The following is a 23,348-nucleotide window of genomic DNA, read 5'->3' on the forward strand; positions in this document are numbered from 1 at the left end:
TGAAACAAATAAATCTTAGATCACATTATTGCAGTGTCAAGACAACAGTAAACTCTGAAACATCCCACTTAGGAAACAATAAGGATGCCCACCACAGCATCTTTGATGGAGTTGATTTCACCATTATGCCAAGTATACTATTACATCACATCAGTCAGTCAGGATGGAGGATGTCATGATTGAACTTGATGAGTTTCTGAAAAAAAATCTGGCTCGTTCAAGTGTTCAGATCATTTTTCCCAAGCTTAAGTTTGGAATTTACAACTGTCCTGAATGCATCGTAAGTCTCACATTTCATGGGATATCAAAATGTCCATTCATGGATTCGATTTTGCAAGCAGCTCATTTAGAGAGTTACAAAAATCTGGGACAATGCATAAATAAATAACCTGCCTTATGTAGCTTTTCCCTGACCTTCACATGTACTTTTTCTCTAACTGCATTTCTCTGGGCCTCCACTGGCCCAGCACTAATCTCCCCTCCTCTCTGGCTCCAAGACACCAGCCACCCCCCCACTGCTCTCTATTTCAGGCAGCTGCACCTGCTGTTCACACGTCCCTTTCTGGAGAGTAGCAGATAGTAAAGATCTGACAGCCAGGAGACAAATTGCCCCACATTCCTGATGTAAATAATGCAATTAGTCAATTTACTAAGGACAGGAATACTCACGATTTCAATTTGACTAAACTCAATTCAAAACTCCATTCTGAGATTTTTTTTTATTTATTTACACATCACACTAAGTAAAACATGTAGTTTTTGAAATAACAGTCAATTGGGTTTAAGATTTATGTTTTATTGTGTTTTAAAAGTTTTAGCTTAATATAGTTAAAGTTGTCTTAACATTTCTGTTGTAATATTTGTGAAGCTGTAAACTAGCAACTAGCAATTCTGCTGCTTTTCACAATAAGGACATGAAATTATTTTGGTACATAATGAACAGATGTTGAAAATTGAAATATGTAAAATTATATTTTTCATATTATGTACATATTCATATTGTGTTAAGTTAAGTCCAAAACTCAGTGGTGGAGTACTCTAAGTGCAACCACTGGCACAAAACAGGTTGCTGTCATCTTTAAAACTGGCATCAATGGGAAGTCAACATAAGAACAGAAGGAAACAAACTTAAGACAAATTTCACTACACAGACAAATTCACAGTCTCAACATTTGGTGGTTATTTGGTGATTTTGGCCTTTGTTTTGAGGCTAAAGCTGCAGTTCACTGAGGCAGCAGTTTTGTAAACCTTTTGTATTTGTATCATTCCCATGTTAGAGTTTGAGGCTGCAGTGTTGTTACAGGGGGATGGTGCAGTCAGATTTGTCGTCATCTGTCTCATGCCTGTAACTGATGGGCTAAAAATACATTTTTCAAAAATTACATGAAACACTACTCCACACAGCTGAAATACATGTCAAGTCAGGAGTTTGACAATAATTCACAAGACAAAAACAAAATCTTATAATAAAGGCACCTTAAAGAAAATCCAGTCAAATATTATGAGATTATAGCGTATGACGGACTGAGTATTATGTTTCTGTCATGTTCTCCAACACCAACAGACTGGCAGACTGACTGAGAGAATGACAGATGCCATCATGAGGCTGCAGCAGCTGAGTGTTTACACCAGTTTTCACCAGACGATTCGCTGTGTAAGAACCGACGACAAAATGTTTTCCTGCTAGCATCTGATAATAAAGACTGCTGGTACTACTTTAGAAGTAAAGGTCCTACATGGACTGAAGTAAGCAGGTGCTGAAATGGGCCAAGCTTTGAACTTGCTAATCCTCACACAGTAAATATAGACTCAGCTGAGTTCAGGGTGAAAGCAACAGACTGACAGTAACTTCAAAACACACAAGTTGACATATTTTTATTTTTGTGCTGTGTCTCAACCTTTGAGACAATGCAAACTAGAAATGTCTTTTTTTTTTTTTTTTAGATTAATTACCTCAAAGAAAGTTAATTTGAGCTATTTACATGTGTTAATGCTTGTGGCTTGTGTGGCTGTAAGGAAGTTTCAAGTGACACTTACAATGCGGCCCATAATCAGTGCCTGGCTTATACTAACATAGGAGCTAATGTTACCACAGTGTTGAGAAACTCAAGTGACACTATTTGGACCATCTACAATAGTTGAGTATCAGTGCTGACTATCCAAATAGCGTGTTACATATAGAAGTCTGCTTGCAAGGCCACAATGCCCTTCTGCAGCCTTTGGCACAGAGCTGTCAAGAGGAAATCTGATAGCTCAGCAGTGAGCAATGGAGCAAAAATAAACCAATTTAAACTGAATACTTTATCGCACACCCTGTATGATCGAGTACATCCAGACGTCAAAGCATAACTTCAATGTGCAACCAAACCTCCCTGTGTAAAATGTTTATATTAGAGGTGTGTGAATGATACCTGAAACACAAACTGTCGCTGCAGTAGAAGAAAAACTGACACCCTGTGGATTCACCTGATGCACCCATATTAAATTTTTCAGAGGGATGAGGTCACTGGCACAATGCACAGTCAGTCAGTGATGAGTTATGGCTTACAAATAGAAATATGAAATACTGTCATGTTAATCTCCATCTGTCGCAGTCGTTTATTTGCAAAGAGCAACAAAATGCAAATAAGTAAAATCAAACAAACACTCAACTTAAGTTCAAGGACGCTTTAATCTATCACATTTATTTTTGTTCAAGGTAGACACAGATATGGGTTAGTAGTCCCTGGGATAAATGGCTAATCTAGGTCAAAACGGTTCTTGACACAAATACAAATAATAGCACACCATCCATGATACTTAAGTTGCTCCTGTTTTCATTCTGAAACCAGTATCAGATCTGGAATCAGATCAAACAGATCAAACATGGTGATAATGCATTAACAGGAAGTTGTTATAGAGTTTCAAACCACAAGCCAAGAAAAAAAACATCCACATTCCCATAAAACCGCAGGGCATATTGCAATTGAGTCCAGGACTTCACACTGCACCCTGACGCCATTGTTGTCTGGCGCCATGCCTCAGCCACAGGTGCAACATTCTGCTACAAGCACCAGTGACCTGATTACAAACTGCAGAAAATGAAGCATGTAACTTCTGACTCAAAGGAAATGTATTATCCTGATGACTATCGATGTAACAACTTTAGTGCCAAAAAGTCCTGAATGAAAATGTTTAAAATTTGTGTTGAACTGCTTTTTTTTGTACAAGTCCATGTGTTAGCTGTCACCTGGCACCAGAGTTTTCTTCTGTGACAAAACAGTAACATGTGAACTACCCACTGGGATATAAATAGATAACAATGGCAACAAAACCAGCCACCTGTCCTTGTCAATCTGTGCTCCAAGTAAAGAGAGTTACCCTTCACAGGGAAAGTCCCTGTCTATTATCTGCTATGAAGTAACCGTTTAGTATACAAAAGTTATAGTACTGCACAACATTTACAGAATGAGTACATTTTAAAACCATTGGAAGAGAGGCAGACAGCATCACTTACTGTACGCAGGAACTGAATCTCTTCCTCATCTGCTCCTTCCGCCATCCTCCCAAGACATTAAAGGCAAAAACCTTGAGAGAAATGGGAAAAAGTTTGACTCAGACTTCTGCAACTCCTGGTGCCTGAACCGCCCGCCACATAAGACAATGTTGGTGAAGGTTTCTGAAGGGTACTGCTGGTGCTGTGCCCCTCTGTGGCTGTGTGATGAGGCAGAGGGATTGACTGTTCATTCCCATTCAGTGCAGCATCATAAAAGAGGTGGAGCAACAAAGCTGACAAAGCTGAGCCAGTTGCTTGAATGTTCCTATGTGAAGGTATCCAAAGTGTTGTCTTGCACTGAGATCTTACAATTATTGCATTAAAGTAAGATATTAACTTTCAACAAGTGAGTAGTACCATAATGCCAACAATTAAAGATTTTGAAAGAAAGCACAGGCAAAAAAAAGTAATGTTACTTTGTAGGTTGTGTTGTTAGTGTTTATCCATGAACCAAAAAATATTAAAGAAATGAAAAAAATAATAGGCTAATTGATAAGTTAGTATGAACCAAACAAACATTAACGTAGCAATTTGTATTCACAGACAAAACATGTCTCTTTATTATTTCTAATACTCATTTGGTATAAATATTTGTATTTATATTTTTTTTCTCACAACACCAGATTCCCTCCAGACACCCAGGGTTCAAGTTTATGTATTCAACTTGCTTTTGCTGCCTGACCAATGATCTACAAGATAAGGATGTGGAGTTTACTGTTGGTCACAGAAAACACATTTTTGCTATAAAAGTGAGAAGTAGGCTACATGAATATTACACAAGTACTGGCCCAGTCGACCGACAACATTAGGTAAGTGGTAAACCTCTGGTGGTCTTACATTACTGTAGAAGTGGTCAACGACGGCCCAGTTTCCTCCCGGGCGGTGTCAGGCCCCTCTCTGACAGCTCACCTGCAGAGTCCTTGATGCTCCACCATCTTCTATTCTGTCAAAGTATATAACATACAAACAGAAAATTAGTATTGTGGTACTCAAGAAAGGGCTTGAGACCACAGGTCTTGGTTTTGTCTTGACTCAGTCGAGATGGACTTTCTTCTCAAGACCAGTCAAGATCACAGCTGCAGTGACTTTAAAAAATCTACTTTTTACTTTTTACTGTCACTCGCTCATTTTTGTTCATGTAATGTATTCAATAATTTTAGGATAACTAAAATTACTCTACAAAAGAGTATGCCCAAGTAACCACCTGAAAAACTTGGTTGCACCAATGTCAAAAGTGGGAAAGACTGCTGCTGTGTTATTCAATTCAATTCTGTTCAATCCAAACTTTGTTTCAATTAAATATGGTATAGATTTTTTTTAAGTAGCCTAAAGTAAATATCAAGCCACATGATTATCATGAGTAATGGCACTGATAAAATGGTCTCACGTTGTTTTGGTCTTCGTCTTGTCTCGGCCACGACCCCCTCAAAGTCTTGGTTTTGTCTTGGTCTTGGTCTTGTCCATGGATCTATTATAATACATCCATGGTCTTGTCTCGGTCCCGGGTTAGGTGGTCTTGGTCTTGACCCCAACACTCACGTTACAGAAAATGTGGAGAAATCAGCTTCATGGCCCCACTAGTTACTAGCGTCAACGTTAACCATTAACCACAGACTGATTACACGAAGTAAGGATTATTATAACTCTTCTCTGGCCCAAAGTTGATATAAAAAAGAAGAAGAAGAAGTAATGGGGAGTTGCGTTAAAGGTTAAACGTTTAAGAAACGATTAATAAAATGTTTGAACTTACTCAATAATCTTCAGTAGAGGGCAGCAACCATAGCAACAGTCCGAGATGGCCGTTGTCCATTTCCCGTAGAAGAAGAAAACGGTGTGTCGGCAAAATAGTTCCCTCTTCATTTCCGAAACAGAAACAGTTGTCGGGTAAGAGCGATTATTAACACGTTTAACCAGCATTACCAGCTTAGTTTTGACGCGCACATTTGTACAATATGCCGTACAGACATAACATGTTTGTGTTGAATTCAGAAAGACGAATTGAAACGCTTTAACTGGCAGCTTTGCTAACTTAGCTGATAGCTTAGCTCGCTAAGTAACATTACGTTGCTGCACAAAGTGGCTAATGTTTTGACATTGGTGAGTGAGTGATTACTAATAGGACATTTGTGCCTGAAGTACAGTTTCTGCCATTGCAATGCTTTACATAAGACGACGTCTGTGAGTTTAAAGACTGGAGGGAAACTCCGCAGATTGAAAACGAGGCTTTACACTCGTCTTTTTCTGTGTGGACAGACTAGGAGAAGGATGGATGCCCTCACACACATGCTTACAGACGCTCTTGATCCAAAAGAGGAAAACGATGGACAGATCACAGAGGAGTGCATGCTGGGGAACTGCAGAGTGAGCCTTCCTGAGGATCTACTGGAGGATGTGAGTTGCCAGGCGCTCAGTTGTGTAATACCTGCTCCTTTCGACGTAAATGAGTGTGTACATGTTAAGACACAACATCGGATATGCATTTATTTTTGCCGTATACATTTTGTTTGTCAACAGCCTGAAATTTTCTTCTCTGTGATGAGCGAAAGCACCTGGAGTGAAGTCCTGACAGATTCTCAGAGGCAGCATCTTCGTCAGTTTTTGCCACAGTTTCCTGACAATAATGTTGTGGAGCAGGACAGCACCATCAGTGACCTGCTCAACAACAGAAACTTTAACTTTGGAAATCCCCTTCATCTTGCACAGAAGCTATTCAGAGGTGCAAACTATTAACCCACGTACTTACCACACAAGTATGTCATGCTGTGCAGATTTTCAAAACATTTTCTGATCATCATGACCCTTATTGTCCAAACCCAGATGGTTACTTCAATCCTGAGGTGGTCAAGTACAGACAATTGTGTGCCAAGTCCCAGAGAAAGCGGCAGTTGTACTCCATTCAGCAGTACTACCACAGGCTGTTGAAGCAGATCCTCGTTTCCAGAAAGGTATTTTTCGTACAAGATTGAAGTTCAGGGCACACGATCGGCCTCCTGCAGTCAGTAATAATAACCAATGTCCTTTCTGCTGTAGGAGCTGCTTGAGTTTGCTGTTCATAACGGTCTGGACATCCCACCAAAAAAAAAGGTACCGACCAAGACTCATGCTGAAATGCGGGAGCCGAGGGTGAGGAGAAGACTGAGCCGCATATTGAAGGAGGTCAAAACTGAGTGTGGAGACAGCAACGCTTCATCTGACGATGACGGTCAGTTTGTTATTTGTTCATTGCCCATACAGTAATAACCATTTATTTCTAAAGCACTTAGCAGGAAGCAGTTTCAATCTGGAGTATAATACGATAAATGTAAGATGAAGATGGAAGAAACAGTACAAGTTTATAAAACAATACAGATTCTTGTCCTTTTGCATTTGTTTGTAGACATATCAATGTGGACTCCAGCACCACAATCGCCTTCCTCGCCGACATCCACTGTTTCACTCAGAGTTCTTCCCAGCCTCTCAACCCAAGACATGAAGACTGCTGGTCAGTGATATCTGCAGTATTCACATGATGTTGTTGCTCTTACTGTATTTTTGAACACAAAACTAACTTTTATTTTAAAATCTTCTTTTTTCTGAACAGAAAAAGTAGAACTAGGCGAGCGGGACTTAAAAGTCATGCTGCAGAATCACCGTGAGAAGAGGAAGCGACAGCCAGTAAGTAAAAAAAAAAAACAAGTACAACTCAGATATATTTTATTTCTCGTATTATATATCACTAATGATTGATTTACTCAGGACCATCCAGACTTGACCACCTCCGATATTCACCTTGGAGACATACTTTCAAGAGCAAACTTTGGTCGTAAGGGGACAGCATGTGAGTAAATAAATAAAAAGCCAATTGATTGATTCTGCTGATTTCATTACTCAAATTATTATGTTCCCGTTTGTGATTCTTTCTATTTTATCTTCCAGCACTCTTTGATCTGTCTCTGCCAAAGAAGAAGATGAGAGATGAGAGAAGGAAGAAGAAAATGAGGACGATAAAAGTAGAATCTGAGGATCCCTTTGAATCTCTTGCAGCTGCAGACACGCCATCTGCTCCACCAGCGAATATCATCAACTCCTTGCCAGATACACCATCTACTCCAATGCCAAACATCAAGGAAGAGTGAGTGTATTCCCATAATTCTGTCAAAAAAAGATGTATTGATTTGTTACATTAGACTAATGTAATGAACCGTTGTTATTGCAGAATTGTAGAGGAGTGTCAGAGCAGCCCGGCTACAGTTGAGGAAATAGCTATCAGTTTCTTCAGCCTGTTGGAAAGCATCTTAAGGGCAGAAACCTTTACCAGCACTTCAATGGTACGCACTGAACACTGAGTCTCACATACACAGTATAGACCTGATCACAGTGCTGAATACAGTGTAACGCGTTGTTTTGTGTTGTCAGTTGGAGGAGAAAGTTCAAATGTGGCAGTCGTCTCCAGCCAGTTCCCTCAACGTGTGGTTTTCGTCTGCCTCCTGCTGGTCTGACTTGGTTCTTCAAGCTCTGCAGTTTCTTGCAGGAGAGACTAAAGGCAAGTGGCAGTGGTCACTCACACTTTAACAGTCAGACTTTATTTTCCACTCCAACTTCTCATGTTTTTGTTTTTTTCTCCTACGTTTGTTAATCAGATGGCATGATGGCACTCCCCAGTGGGTTTTCTCCATTTGTGGAGTTTTCTGATGAATCTCAGCAGTGGAGGTGGATTGGTAAGAACTCTCTGATTTGATGCAGGCCTTAGTGTTTATAGGATGACTCCAGCCATTCAGATTAACATCCATGACTTATTTTAGGTCCCACTCAGGACACAGAGAAAGATCTCAGTGCACTCTGTCAGTTGTGGCTGGACTCCAAGGATTTAGTCGTCAAGGTAATAGAGACTATTACTGTGACACAAACACTGTCTCAACACTCACTTTACAGTTCATCCACTGCAGCTATATACAGTATGTGGTCACAATGCTTTTTTTCTTCTTCCACAGACGGAGAATGACGACATGTTAGAGATGACCTCTCCTACACCAAGAGTGTAAGACTCACTATAAAAGACAAATGTGGCATCATTCTGAAAAATCACATAACAAAATATTTTTTTTAACTCTATTCAAAATATCATTAGCTTGATTGTAAGTGAAGGTGATAGTTATTTGAAGCCTTACATGAACATAATGAAGTACCTTGAGTTTCTGTGTCAAGGTTGTTGAGGTTAACTAATAACTATATATCAAAGGAGGTTAAATCGAAAGCAACTGGACTTAGTTATTTGTCTAGGAAGACGTTTCACCTCTCATCCAAGAGGCTTCATCAGTTCATGTACGCAGCTGACCAGGCTGGGACTGGTCCAACTATCTGGTGTGGAGACTCACTATTTAACCTCTTGTGTGGGCGTTTCACAAGGGTGATGATGTCACTGGTTCCCTTTTGTGCTCCAAGTGCCAACGACAGTAGTTGGAGTGACAGTCGTTGGTGGGAAGTTGGTTTCGACTTCGTTAGTGCCCTATTGTGTTATAACGACAGTCGTTGGAGTCACTTGCCACTTGTGAACAGTAGTTGTTCTTTGAGGCTAGATTGTTGAGTCTCCTGGGAAGGGATGAAAGGGCAGCATTGTAAATTGGGGATAGGTGGTGTCTCAGACCTCCTCCCCTGTTGAGGGTTGGTTTTTCTACTTTTACAAAAATGGCTTCTTTGACTCCTCTTTCAAACCATCTGTCCTCTCTGTCTAGGATTTGGACATTGCTGTCCTCAAAGGAGTGGGCTTTCTCCTTGAGATGTAAATGAACAGCAGAGTCCAGTCCTGAGGAGTTTGCTCTCCTGTGTTGGGCCATGCGTTTATGCAGTGGTTGTTTTGTTTCTCCAATGTAGAGGTCTTTGCATTCCTAATAACTATATAATGTCTCTGTAATGGCAGCTCGACTGATTACGTGGTGCGGCCCAGCACCGGAGATGAAAGACAAGTGTTTCAAGTTCAGGTTTGTTTGTGCTGCTGGAAAATTGTTCTACCACATTTTGTTCTTAAAGGGATAGTTCAACATTTTGGCAAATTGGGCCATTGCCATAATCCCTATAGTCTTAGCAGTAGGTTCGTTACCTTTATTGTCGGTGCAAGCTATTTTTAGAACGGTGGAGCAGAGCGTTTTGGGTAGTTGTTGGATTGTGTATTTGATGAGTTTGATGAGGGAAACCAAGAAATCCCATGAGCCTCCGTAGCATAGCTCTGACCAGCTCGCGTCTCTGCTCTGCCGTTCTAAAAATAGCTTGCACCGACAATTAAAGGTAACGAACCTACTCCTAAAACTACAGGGATTATGGCAATGGCCCAATTTGCCAAAATGTTGAACTATCCCTTTAACTTGGCACGGGCCCTCTGAGCCGACTTGCTTCTTGTTTGTTTTTTAGGAGCAGCAGCGATACAACCAGCCACATAAAGCCTTCACCTTCAGGATGCACGGCTTTGAGTCTGTTGTGGGCCCCGTTAAAGGAGTGTTTGATAAGGAGATGTCCCTCAACAAAGCCAGGGAGCACACACTGCTCCGCTCAGACCGACCGCCATACGTCACCATCCTCTCTCTGGGTTAGACCTTCTGTTTCAAGCTGTGGGCCAAATGAATGATTTAAGTTTGTGCAAAAGAAACCAGTCACACAAACCTGACTTGTTTTCTCTGCAGTGCGGGATGCAGCCGCCAGGTTACCGAATGGAGAGGGAACCAGGGCAGAGATCTGTGAACTGTTGAAGGACTCACAGTTTCTCGCTCCAGATGTCACTAGCGCCCAGGTGTGATTGAGTTTGCATGTTTTTTTGTTTATTTTTTATTACTAGGAGATTTGGGTATTTTGTTTGATGTCACATTTCCTGTGAGTAAGCAGCTTTCCTTTAAACACAGGTGAACACAGTTGTCAGCGGGGCTCTGGATAGACTTCACTATGAGAAAGATCCCTGTGTGAAGTACGACATTGGCCGCAAACTGTGGATTTACCTGCACCGCCATCGTAGTCAAGAGGAGTTTGGTGAGCAACAGTTTGCTTGATCAGAAATGAAAATACTGTCGTTCCAGATCTTGATGTGGAATTTTGGTTATTAGTTTGTGGTTTTTAAAAACATAATGTGTAAAACATCAAAACGTCTTGATCTTGATGATTAAACTGGGTCAAAAATCTTTATTCTTGTGTTCTCCTTTTCTTTCCCCCCATCCAGAGAGGATCCATCAGGCTCAAGCTGCTGCTGCAAAAGCAAGAAAAGCTCTACAGCAGAAACCCAAACCACCGTCTAAGCCTGTGAGTCCACTGCCTCCATTTTACTGCGCAGAGAAACACAGACTCGCTTTTGCTGTTTTCTTGTTTAGGAAACACTCCTGAAGTTGTGCCTCTATAGCCAAGGTTCCTGTTTTCCCGGTTGGAGTTAAATCATGCATGAAATCCAAAGATTAGTTGTTGATTGTGAATCTGAATCTCAATCTCTGTTTTGTGTTTTAGAAGTCTGGAAGTAAAGATGGAGGCAGTAAAACCCCTGGATGTCTGGAGACAGGACAGGATATAGGCTCCAACCCCATGTCACCAACTCCCACAACACCCACGCCAAACACACCTGGAACTCCCAAGTCACCTTTACCCTGCACGGCCACCACACCCACAAAAACCGGAGTCCCAGACACAATGAAAACCAGCCCGGGGTCAGTGTGATGCAAGATCGTACAATATAATAATGATGATAATAATCTTTATTTATAGAGCACCTTTCATGCACGAATGCAGCCCAAAGTGCTTGAACAAAGCAGAATCAGTAACAACAAAAACAACAACAGTTTAAAAAAAAACAACAACAAAACAAAGCAATAACAGTGATAAAAGATAAATCAATCGCTATTAAAAGCCAAATTAAAAAGATATGTTTTCAATTTCTTTTTAAAAATGGCCAATGAGTCTGCTATTCTCAGATCTAAAGGGAGAGTGTTCCAAAGTTTAGGGCCATTAAAACAAAAAGCAGCTTCACCGGTTTTCTTGTGGGACACCTTGGGAACAACTAAAAGACAGGCAGTGGAGGATCTGAGCGTTCTTGTTGGGGCATAAAAAGAAAGGCAATCGGCAATATAAGATGGTGCTAAGTTATAATAATATGAAAAACAAACCCATGTTGCAACTGTGCAATTTGAAATTTGAATGTTCTCTTGTTATTTCCTTCTGCCCCCCCCCCTCCAGTGTTCTTCTTGTGTCCCCTCCCTCGTTGCCCCAGCTGGGAACCATCTTACCCACCAGTCAGGCCGCTCCACCTTCTTCACAGCCGGTGACATCCCAGCATGCGGCTCGGATAGTGAGTCACCTGGCGGCAGGCTCCCTCCCTCAGGTGCGAGTGGTGTCTGCCCAGGCCGGTCTGGGCTCTTCGGCAGGAAGTCAGCAGGCGACGCTGGTACATCAGACCCCCCACCAGATCAGGATGCCAGTGTCAGTGGCAGCCAAAGGCATTTCACAGGTAGCCACAACAACGGTTAAACAGATGATATTTCTGTTTTTCCTTTGCTTATTGTGAATGTGTGATTGATTGTGTCTGTGTTTATGTCGATAGACGGTGGTTTCTGTGCCTCTGAGGACTCAAGCTGGGAGTAGTCCAGTTCAGGTGCCCACCACTCTGTCTGTGTCTGTGGCCAGACCTCAGACTGGATCACCTGGCAGTCCCGCCAACAACCCTGCTTCCCCTGCTGTGCTGCAAGGAGTTGGCAGCCCAAACATCAAACAGGTGAACTATTGACTTAAATGGGGATATTTAATCACTTAGGGCCTTTCTGAGCCGTCTGGGCCGTCTGATCTTCAATTACAAGAATGTCTTAAAGGTCCAGTGTGTAAAATGGGGGCAAAACCGTGACATCTAGCATTCAGATTATAGATTGCAGTGCTCGTGCTAACCCCTCCTGTTGGCAAAGTGGCGGTGGCCTCCGAGGCCAAAAAAAACTCGTCTTCCATGACTTGGGAGCATGAAGCGATGAGGTGTAGATCTAAACAATTTTACGATATGTCTGCTGTTTTCTCCTCCTTCTTCTTTCCTTCTGCCTTCTTTGTTGGTTTATTTATGCTCGCGAAACATGGTTGGATTTTCCGTTCGGGCTGCCAGATACAAACATGACGGTGCAAGATCGCAACGCTCTCTAAAGCAAGACTGTTGCTACATGTTTATATAAAAGAAGAATTATAAAGCTACGAAAACCAAACAAATTTTATTTTATAGCGATTATCCACTTATACTAATATATTCATGGGTAGTGTATTCGGATTTTGCCAGTAAACCTTGCCAATTATTACACACTGGACCTTTAACCAGGCTGAAAGTTTCTGCCATGTTGACAAGATTAATGTGTTGAAACGGTGCTCTGGTCTGTCAAGGTGTCCATCACAGGACAGCTGGGGATGAAGACGGCAGGAGGAGCAGGAATCCCAATAACAGCCACAAACCTGCGCATTCAGGGAAAAGATGTTCTACGTCTGCCACCGTCCTCCATCACCACCGACGCCAAAGGCCAGACGGTGCTGCGGATAACCCCCGACATGATGGCCACTCTCGCCAAATCCCCGGTCGCGACTGTCAAACTCACCCCCGACTTCCTGGGCTCCGCCGCCTCGGGCAGTAAGAGCATATCGGCCACTCTCCACGTGACGCCGCCCCACCCCTCGCCCTCCTCCGCCCCCAGCATCACGTCCTGCACGGGGGACGTACAGACCACTAAGACGGGGCCCGTCACCTCCACGCTGCTGAAGGCCGCGGGAGACACGGCCATACGCCTGATGCCAACGCTGGCCGTGACCACCGACCAAAAAACCAGGACCTTTACCAGCGTGAGCTCCCCCGACAAGAGCGGCCCCACCATCAGGATAATGCCGGGTCTTGGTGTTATTCCACAGAAACAGGGTCAGACCATCACCATGACAACCACCACCGGCAGTAAGACACTTACAGCGAGTACATGCGCTAATGTAGTGACCATGGCTGCCAGCGTCGTTGCGGGTGCCAAGGGGATCACGGTGGCTCCCGGAGTCTCGGGCTCTGCCCTGACGTTAGGAACAGCCACAGCGACTGTGCGACAAGTCCCTGCTACCGTCGTCACTACGCAGACGGTAGGAGATTTATTCACCTCGTGTTCAAGCACTGTCGGGTTATTTATCATATTGATGAGCGTTGTAAGTGTTATGTGTTGTTCTGCAGGTGCAGGGTCAAGCAAATGTTTCTTGAGGTCACTGACACAGAGTTGTTAGGTTTAGGGACAGCACTTGGTCCTAAAGTGATGCACGTAACTATGGTGCATAGTCAAATTTGCCCAAGCCAGGCACCAGGACAAAAAAAATGTATTTGTTTATTTGTGGTTTTGAGCTTTCACAGTTGGATGCAGGTGTGAACTGTGAACTTGTTATAGATGCGAAGTGAATCAGGAAGCAGGTATCTGAACACTGGCTATTAGGTTTGAATGGGAATTTTGACTTTGAACTGGATACTTCCTCACAAAAGCCTCCCTGAATAGTTCATTTATTGTATCACCCATGATTGCATTAGGTTAGGTTAGGTTTAGAAAATTAATTGGACTGTAAATTATGCATTTTAATAACTTGCAGTAAGTACTTATTAATGTGTGTAAGACCATTCACAGTGTGGATTTTGGCTTTGCCAGTTCATAATTAACTTCTCTAATGTGTATATTAATACGAACTGATAAATGACCATATCTCAGTATTGAACAACTCCTGAAAATCACGTGACTTGGGAACAATCTTCTTCTTTGACCCCACAGGGGAAGTTACCTGCACGGATCACTGTGCCCCTCTCTGTCCTCAACCAGCCGCTGAAGAGCAAGAGTGTAGTGACCACACCGATTGTGAAGGGAAGTCTTAATGCAAAGTAAGTCTGCATCTAAAATATATATATTTATGCATTTGCTCTCCCTTCTTGATATAGAATTTATATTGTTTTATTTTAGTATATTGAGATTGAGGGTTAACTTTTATCAGACTACCTTGTTAACTATTTATTTTTACATTTACTGTCCACTGTGGTGTCGGTAAACCTCTTTAGCACCTCATCTGTTTTTCTTTATTGTTTCTAGTAGCCTGACATGTTGAGGTCATTTCTCCATCTTTTTTTTTCTGAGCAGTATCAGCAGCCTGGGCAGGAACATCATCCTGACCACGATGCCTGCTGGAACGAAGCTGATCGCAGGGAACAAACCAGTCAGCTTTGTCACAGCGCAGCAGTTTCAGCAGCTTCAGCAGCAGGGACAGGCCACGCAGGTTTGTTAATGTTTCAGCTCCTTTGATTAGAAAAAAAAGGTAATAATGTCTGTTTCATAATATCTGTTCAATCAAAATATCACCATGAGCATCCCAACTGTTTCTCTGTCTTCCTTCAGGTTCGTATCCAGACGGTCCCAGCTCAGCAGCTCCAGCAGCACATGGCCACAGCTTCTCCCAAATCCGTCTCCACAGTCGTAGTCACAACAGCACCTTCGCCCAAATGTCCACCCGACCCTCCGCCTGCACCTCAGCAGTGATCCCATGTCGTCAGCCAGTAACGAATCATAGGTTCAGTACAAAAATACACGTGCCTGTGTTTGGTTTTCTTCCTACTTTGGATCGTTCTCAAGCTTTTTCTGGATCATTTGACTTCTTTCTGTTCTCACAAGTGAAGTTGTTTTTTTAATAACATTATTGTTACAGCGGGTAATGTGCCTTTATTTCTTCTCAATTTGGGTGATACCGACAAAAGGGAGAAACGCAGTTCTCTCTTGATCTCTGCTGATTTACAAATGTGGCCAGTACATTGGAAGATGTCATTGCTACTTAAATGAATTTAATCTCCTGCATTTTACTCCCCACTTTGTTATAACCAGGTTTCAGGCTTCCCATAGAAACTCTTTTTACTCTCGTTCATGTGTTGACAAATGTTTAAAAAAAAGCCAGTGCTTCGTTGGTATCGAACTTAAATATAACCTCAAAAGGCACAACTTGAAATCAATACTATCACGACCATTTCATTCTGTAGATTTATTTGTCATTTCTTTACATGTTTGATGTAAAACAATATTAACAAATGTGAAGTGAGTTGGACTTAGGTCTGATTTAGTTGAATGTTGTGACCTGTTTATTTGTGTCAATATACATTCTTTGTTCTGTTGCCATGTGTTTCATTTGACACACATGAACCATAACTTTTATCAAACCATAATAACGGATCATCTTTAAACAGATTTTTGTTTTAGATTTATTTACAAAAACAGCAAACAACAGTTTTAAGTCTTACGCACAGATATCAACATAGACAAATGAAATAAAAAATTGAACCAGTGGAAAGAATTCACTCTTCATCCGACTCTTCCAGCAAAGCTTTCTGGCAGTTCGCTTTGGAGGATGTGTTTCTCATTCCAATCTCTATGTCCCGTCCCTTTGTGGAGAATCGCTTCACTGTGCTGTTGGAACAGGAGAAGAAGCTTTTAGAAAAAACATGGAGAACGGACGCTATGCTTCATCCAACTCAAACCTTACTCATCTTTGATTTGTTTAAACTAGTCCTACATGATGCCACAAAACAGGATTCAAAACAAGGACAAATCCTAGTTAATATTTGAATATACAGTATTTACTAAGCCTAAGGGAAATGTGAGGTGAGACGGTTGACGCTACATATAAACAAATTACATGTCTGCTAAAAAACTGTCCATGCTAGAAAAAAAGTTGAGAGATCAGAATCGACTGAAAAGGTTTAGTGTTATCCATATTGCATCAGGAAGAAGGCTGATATAGTGAATAGAAAGCAAACACTTGCAAATTGTCTTTGTGGAGCAGATAATCTGATTGTGGGTAAACTTTTAACCCTTTGCCTGAATTCAATTTTGGTCCAGACTGAGAGTCTTCTTCTGTTCTTGAGTCAAGTCACAGAGCTCGTTCCTTCTTTTGGTGTTGTTGTATCTGCTTTGCCATGAGTCACACGAGCTCATGATTTCTGCATTCCTGCAGGTTAATGAGCTATTGTCTCCTGTTGCCCTTGAAACCTCCACATAGAAAGAACCTCAGCCACGGAGTTATTCTAACTAAAGGGAATTAACCTCTTTTGCCCAGAATATGTTGAGATCACCCATTGTTTCTTCTGCACAGTAAAGAATATGTAGCAGAAATAACAAGGGGAGCTTAATTTGAGTAAATTAGAGAAGATAAAATTACCCAAATGTCTACTGTATTGTCTCTATGTAAACCCTATTGCTATGACACATTCAATAACTATTTATTTTAGTTCTTGACCTTGAAGAAGAGATAATAGATGTAATACTTACAACCAAACCACAGCAGAGGTGCAGGCGACTGAAAGCAGGGCAACGGCTAAATGCCAGCAGAAGCACATTGTGACGAACATGATGTTGGTGTGCAGTTCTAAGTCCCACTGTGGTCCACTTAAAGGGTATAACACAAATCCAATCTGAAATGTAAAAAAACAAAAAAAACAAATTCAGTGTTGAGGAACAGAGATTGAGTATGAAAAGGAGATGTGTGTCAAAGAGTTTAAACTGGACAAGATGAAACTAAATTTATGGGAGTTTCACTAATCACGTTTATCAGGTTTGGGCCTTCTCACCTGGTAGAACCATGAGCCCTGCAGGATGAACATGCACGCCCCGAGCAGCTCCAGGATAATGTTGTCTCGTATGAAGACCTCCAACATGGAGCTGGCCGATCCTCCAAACACAGCCACCAGCAGCAGTGTGTGGATGTGGGCGTCCAGATGTGGCCGATTGTGCACGTGGTAATAGAACAGAAACCCTGGATGATACGGGAGAGGGCAACACACAACACGAGTCAAGCAAACACACACACACCAGGGGGCCGTATCTGTGATGTGAAGGAAACATGTTTGATTAACACTGCAGCTTACCTTCAACAAAAAGAGCCACGGACCGAGTGAGGCGGTCAATGCCAAGTGGCACCAGTTTGGATGCAGTATTGACGATCAGAGCTATTCCAGCGATGCCAAAGAACACATACATGGTGCTGTGCTGCCAGTTCATCAGCTTGACCCAGGAGTGGTTCTCCCTGTCGTAGAGACGAGCGTGAGGCCCGTCCACCACAAACTGTTCAACCATTGAACCTGCACCAGAAACAGAAACGTCAGAAAGATGAGTCTTGATCAGTTTTTAGGTTATGTGCAGATGGAGCGAAGGGATAACTGACCCACAAATGAAGCAAAGATTAGGAGTCCTCCCTCAAAGTAGTTCATTCTTTTGAAGGAAGGTGGAGGAATCTGTCTTCCCTTGGGCTGCGTTGTCCTCCAGTAATGATGGAGAATGTGTTTGACTGTCAACCAGAAGCCGTACAAGAGGAAAAAGGTGCCAGGAATGGCATGGCCACCAAAGTTGGCCATTGTTCGGTCTGAAAACAAAAGGAATGCATTTTAGTAATTAGAAACATGAGAGAAGCAATGTTAATTGTTTTAGCCTGAGGCTCTTACTCCATTGAATGTCAAGGGACTTAACTATGAGGACAAAGTGCGAGCTGATTGCTTTATTTTATGGCAATTTGAGTCAGATAAGGATTGAAAGCAGTCGCATGTCAACTAAATATAAGGAATGAAGAGCAGCTGAAAGTAATACCCTGTCTACCCTGTCTGTTGACTGCTTATACAGTATTTGACATTTATTGCAAAGTACCAAGAGTATTCTTACATCCTGTTATCACATAACCAGATAGAGGCTCTTAGGCTTCAGTATGAGGAAATATAAATTGCTTGGTACTGGATCCTTGATTTTATCTGCATAGTTCATAGAGCGTTTCTGTCCAGGCAACGGCCACACATTTGTCTTACAAAAATAAAATTCAAATCAGACAGAGCTGTTAGCTGCGTGAACATGCTGGCGCCCTGGCTACTGAAGCACTTTGTGTCTCTGTTTTGGAAATACTGTTTGCACTCACTGCAGTTCAACTTTTTAAAAAGGAAAAGTGGAGTAATATGTTTAACACATAATGTTGCCAGTGAGCCCATAACTGTATATGGATTATTATAACACGATGACCCATGATGTCCAGTGGGGACATATTTTCTTGGTTGGATCTGACCAAGTGCCTTTAGAACTGACCAACGAGAGCACAAGAGGCTTCCTGCTTCTTGTGCTCAGCGTCAGTGCGGTCGAGAGTCACAGGTGTGTTTAGCAGCAGCTTATTCAGTCAGACAAGTTTTTCTTGACTAGCCCTGTTTGACCTGGTCTGAGTACACATATCTTCTCTTCACACTTTCTACATATCACTGTCAAATATCAAATGGGACAGATGTGATGCTGATAGACATGGTAGTTTTCAGCAAATACATTGTAAAAAAAAAAAAAAATAGAGCAAATGTAATTTCTATATGTTAACTATTGCAGAACTCCACACACAACAGATACTACTTGTTAAATGTATCTCTGCCTTCACAATTACACTAGATGGGGTTAGGTAACAAAATGAACATACCTTGTTTAATTCCCAAATCCTCGATCAGGAGATACTGGTGAACCTTAGCAGCTGTCAGAGTGAGAGCACTCTGGTCTGTGTAAACTGTTCACACCTGTTGCCTGCACCTCCAACCGGTATTGCCATCATAACATAGCCCCACCCATCATTTGCATTGGTTTCTGACACTAAGGACCTCCCCCTGGCAACAGCTGAGACATTAGGAGGGAAAACAATACCTGGCCATAAGTCATGTTTTTTCAGGTATCAAATAAAAAAAGGTTTCCTGTCAAAGTAAAATGTAAGTAAAGAGTATTTTTTCACCATGTGTGAGCAAAAGATTTAGAATTTATTTAGATATAATCTAATCTATAAAATGCCTTTGTAATTGCTTTTAAAGTAATGTTTTAAACCACTGCAGTGAGAGCATAGGCATACCACTGAGTTAATATATAAACAGTAGTATGCACAGGGAGAGGCCGCAGGCAGCACAGGCATGTGAATGAACTTTGCACCCATGTTCGATAAGTCTTTATTGTGTCATTATCATGTTCACATAAGTCACTAATGTGCTGTTTTAATTACAAAAGTGAAAAAAAAGTGTTTGTTTTTTTTTATTTGCTATTGATTTGACACTGAATTCTCTTGTTAAAATAACAATAAGTGTTCACACGTAGTTGTTTTGTGTGTGAGTTATAGTATTTCACAGAATAATTTCTTCTCCCGAAACGGGTTCTCAGACGAAGGCACTGGGGTCACCAGGGGGTCCTCTTTGGCATGAGCTTCACAGTAGGCCATAAGCTCAGCTGCTGCTTTGGATACCTGCACAAAAATAAGGGGATGATAAGTTAATTAATTATATTAATCAATTTTTAAAACCAATGATTTAAAAACTCAAAACAACTGTCTTCCTCAATGTGACAAGTAGCCTCCTGAAACACAATGGTGGTTATGCAAAGGAGGCCAGTTTAAGTGGTTACTGGTTGGAGTGTTAATATTTGCTGATAAACTACTTGTTGAATATGCACTGCTTGTTGGTACTTGTTTGACAACGGCTCCCCATGTGACAGTAAATTACCTGTGATATGCAGAAAAAGTAAAAAAAGAAAGAAAAAAAAAAAGAAGCTCTTGCTGAATTTTTTAAATCTTCAATACTGAAACAAAGCATCTGTCTATCAGTCTAAAACACTACCAAACATTTCATACTGCTTTAGCTGTATACATCAGTAATGTGGCGACTCACCAGCATCCTCTCTATGTTGACCTCCAGTTTCAATTGTTCTACGGTCTTTCGAGCGTCTGCAATCTTGGCCATGTTGTTAGACATCCTGCCTCGTTCCACCAAACTCAGCCAGCCTGTAGCACAACGTCAAACGTTGAGTTATGAGGCAAGAAATAAGAAACAGTGCACATCACTGAAAGAAAAACCCAGTGGAAGAGACCACAGAAACAGTGGAAAGACAGTGTGTGACAAATTACTGAAGGTATCTCTGCAGTGGTTTCAGTCTGTTTCAATTTGCTTGTTAATTCTGCTCCCTGGGTCTCAGCTGCAAGTGGCGCAGAGAGGGTCTCAGAGGAGCAGCGCAGGGGAGGGGAGGCAGAGCAGTCATCCCCATGGGGGGGTATCCGCTGGCTGTGAATGTAAATACACCTAACACTAACATTAACTTATTGCTCTTGCACAGTTTATCTGTCACAAACTGGAGATGTGGAGCTGCTTTTTAATGTTATCTCCTCACTGCTATTATGTTGTTGTAGCTGCAATAGACTACTGCAAAGAGATTGATCATATTGAACTTATTATAGGCAGTAAATGAAAAACATCATTACAACCAAAGAATCAAGATTTATATGTTTGCTGATTTGTTAAAGTGATAGTAAGAAATTAATTTATCAATTCTATCAGAAAGATTATTTCGATTAGTTGCACTGATATGTAGATTTTTTTTCCCCCATGCATGTGTATAAAAGTCGATTCAAAACAAAATACGCATTTTCCAGTTTCTTAACATTTATCCCTAACCCATAATATATCTGAATTTTACTCACCTTATGGACCAATACACCAACCAACCGCTGAGCTCCTGGAGTGAAAACTCTGCTTGTCTTCAGTATAGGGTCCTCCTCACCAACTTACCGGAACAAATGAAGTGAGATTAATGGCAGGAAGATGAGGAAGGTTCCCTCCTTCAAATAATTAGCTGTGGTTCTGCCCCCAGGATGGGCTCAGTGCAGCAGTTACAGGCAACATGTGGTGTGACCTTCATCGCGCGTCTCCATCACTCCCTCACCTGAGCCGGTAGAGGAGCTTGTGTTCTGAGAGGGAACATTAAATATATATATCTTAAAGGAGATATTTCCAATACAAACTCACAATGATAGTGTATTATGATGTGTAGTGTAATATACAGGTGTGTGTTTTTTCCCTAACACTCAACAACAACTCGAGAAGCTCTCAAGAGAGTAGACAAGGTTGTTTTCCATGCCTATAATTAATTTTCCTGTTTTGAATGAATCCTTAGACGAATCAAATCTCTGATACTTGGGTCTTTTTTTTAATCAAGGAAATTCATTAGGCTCATTGGGCTTATGTCATCCTGAGAGCACAAAATAATGACTAAGCAGTATTTACCACACGTTTTCTATGTGTATCTGAATGTCCAAGATAAAAGTCACGGATTAGCACAGTTAAACCAAAATTCTCCTCATGTCTGTACGAAAAGATCAGACAAAGGATGGGGTATCAGTCTCAGTCTCTACAAAGGGACGGACACATTAACAAGGTGTGGTCTGACACAGGAGGAAAATAATCCTTGGATATACATGTATAGCTTAAACTTCAAAGAACTTTATTTTTCCGTAAGGAACTTGAATCCATCATGTTGTACTTGTTGTTGTTTTTTTTAAGGTTTTAGCGGCAAGTCAGACAGAGCTGAGTCCTGTTGGCAGCCCCCAGCCATCCCGTATAATACAGGATCATCCCGTATTGAAAAATAAAATGCACTGGGCCATACTAAATCAATACAGGGTGCTTAATGCAGCAAGTAGGAACAGGCGAAGAGTTGATTGAGTGTGATTATGTAAAAGAGTCTTGCAGTGGTGTCATGAGCTAATAAAAACAAAACAAACAAAAAAAAAACCTTAAGTTAATCAAAATGTGGGACAGTCTCAATATGCGTGACGTGGGACAAGGGATGAAAATGCTTTGCAATCCGACACAAAGCATGGCACTTGGTCACCTTAAGAGTGGGATTAGGAAGTTCATTAGGAAGTATTATCAGGAAGTGTGATGTAACAATGGTGGAGCTGACAGCTTGTTATTACACAGACATTACACAGGAATTGCCCAAAACATGATATGACACGATGAATAACCTGGTAATAACACTGGATCATCCTGTATAATACGAGATTGTCCTGTATTGAAAAATAAAATGCACTGTCCCTTACTGTGTCAATACAGGATGCTCACCCTACTCTAATGCTACACTATGTTTTCACATGCCTGGTATGACATTACAAACAAAAAAAACCCAAAAGTTTCATGAGACATAGCGGAGAAGTATTAAATCAGAATGACAAGCAAGTTGTCTGTTACTGTCCCTCATTGTCATCATCATAGTTATAAATAAGTAAAAAATGATAATTCATAGTCTATGAAAAAAAGTGGCAATAAAGAGAAAGGGGCCCACTGCAGTATTTTTTCGGAGGGCCCAGAATTTATAGCAACGGCCCTGTCGGTGGGCATTGTGCAGATTTACAATAGTAAGCAATAGCTCTATATGCAGAATGACGGTATCAAGAGGGTGTATGTTCACAAAACACTGGAAAATGTGCAGTAGCCTATGAAAAAAATATATTTTTGTTCAGGCGTGAGTTTCATGTGTTCAGTTATCTCATGTTGAAACAGTCCTCTACAAAGCTGCCAGTATCTCTTGATGAGCTGTCAGCTATTCCACACATCAGCAGGGGGCAAAGTGGCAGTGTTATGGTGTTAAATGTCAGGTGCCTCATTAACATTTGTTTCCCCGTAGTAATTGGTCTCTCTCTGTGGAAGAAGATTCAGGACCACCAGAGATTGCTGCCTCACCTAACCAGCCCCTGTTACCATGAGCCACTAAGTATAATTTGCATTGGTGCACATAATTCCCAGGGGGGATATCCAGAGTCTGCCCCTCTAAGTAAGATCTTTTATAAAGCTTGACAAATATAAACTCTGTCCAGCCAACCTGCTGTTTTTCTCCATTTTCATTTTTGACGGACGCTGCATCATAGGATCAATCAGCCAGAGAGGAGGGCAGAGTGCCTGCATATCCAATCAACAAGGGTCTGCAAGATCAAATATGTGCTATGTGGCCTGGCTCATGTTGTCTCCTTGTTC

The 23,348-nt window shown here is 41.5% G+C and overlaps 4 protein-coding genes across 4 annotated transcripts in view; 1 reads left to right on the top strand and 3 right to left on the bottom strand.

Annotated features, from left to right (window-relative positions):
- Window positions 1-3,690, bottom strand: part of LOC310996666 (ryanodine receptor 1-like) — a 45,079-nt gene extending 41,389 nt beyond the window's left edge. The window contains exon 1 of the mRNA XM_083986107.1: window positions 3,497-3,690. Within this exon, the coding sequence (XP_083842233.1) occupies window positions 3,497-3,541 (45 nt within the window). The 5' untranslated portion in view covers window positions 3,542-3,690. The remainder of the gene's footprint in view (window positions 1-3,496) is intronic.
- A 2,103-nt stretch (window positions 3,691-5,793) lies between these two features.
- Window positions 5,794-15,721, top strand: nfrkb (nuclear factor related to kappaB binding protein). The gene is made up of 25 exons (XM_083986108.1): window positions 5,794-5,926; window positions 6,050-6,251; window positions 6,353-6,480; window positions 6,566-6,737; window positions 6,912-7,016; window positions 7,116-7,189; window positions 7,271-7,352; window positions 7,451-7,646; window positions 7,731-7,842; window positions 7,931-8,057; window positions 8,155-8,232; window positions 8,317-8,393; window positions 8,506-8,552; window positions 9,432-9,492; window positions 9,920-10,094; window positions 10,189-10,295; window positions 10,405-10,528; window positions 10,716-10,795; window positions 10,994-11,190; window positions 11,717-11,987; window positions 12,081-12,251; window positions 12,893-13,621; window positions 14,290-14,396; window positions 14,650-14,785; window positions 14,905-15,721. The coding sequence occupies exons 1-25, from the start codon at window positions 5,801-5,803 to the stop codon at window positions 15,043-15,045; spliced, it is 3,825 nt and encodes a 1,274-aa protein (XP_083842234.1). The 5' UTR covers window positions 5,794-5,800; the 3' UTR covers window positions 15,046-15,721.
- Window positions 15,722-15,848: 127 nt separating this feature from the next.
- On the bottom strand, window positions 15,849-17,903 carry tmem45b (transmembrane protein 45B; the record flags this gene model as incomplete). Its single annotated transcript, XM_083986104.1, has 5 exons — window positions 15,849-15,960; window positions 16,822-16,964; window positions 17,121-17,305; window positions 17,418-17,630; window positions 17,714-17,903. 5 exons carry the CDS (start codon window positions 17,901-17,903, stop codon window positions 15,849-15,851), a joined length of 843 nt encoding a protein of 280 aa, XP_083842230.1.
- Window positions 17,904-19,660: 1,757 nt separating this feature from the next.
- Window positions 19,661-20,294, bottom strand: gng8 (guanine nucleotide binding protein (G protein), gamma 8; the record flags this gene model as incomplete). The annotated part of the gene is made up of 2 exons (XM_083986106.1): window positions 19,661-19,789; window positions 20,211-20,294. 2 exons carry the CDS (start codon window positions 20,292-20,294, stop codon window positions 19,661-19,663), a joined length of 213 nt encoding a protein of 70 aa, XP_083842232.1.
- Between the last annotated feature and the right edge of the window lie 3,054 nt (window positions 20,295-23,348).

The sequence above is a fragment of the Trachurus trachurus genome (genome assembly GCF_905171665.1).
Source record: "Trachurus trachurus genome assembly, chromosome: 14".
In the NCBI taxonomy this organism is placed as follows: Eukaryota; Metazoa; Chordata; class Actinopteri; order Carangiformes; family Carangidae; genus Trachurus; species Trachurus trachurus.

What these genes read in the sequence shown, in the direction of transcription:
- nfrkb (XM_083986108.1), top strand. Translation starts at nt 5,801, where the DNA reads ATGGATGCCCTCACACACATGCTTACAGACGCTCTTGATCCAAAAGAG. An exon ending in TGCACAGAAGCTATTCAGAG is followed by an intron (nt 6,252 to 6,352) that starts GTGCAAACTATT and finishes GTCCAAACCCAG; the next exon opens with ATGGTTACTTCAATCCTGAG. An exon ending in CAGATGTCACTAGCGCCCAG is followed by an intron (nt 10,296 to 10,404) that starts GTGTGATTGAGT and finishes CTTTAAACACAG; the next exon opens with GTGAACACAGTTGTCAGCGG.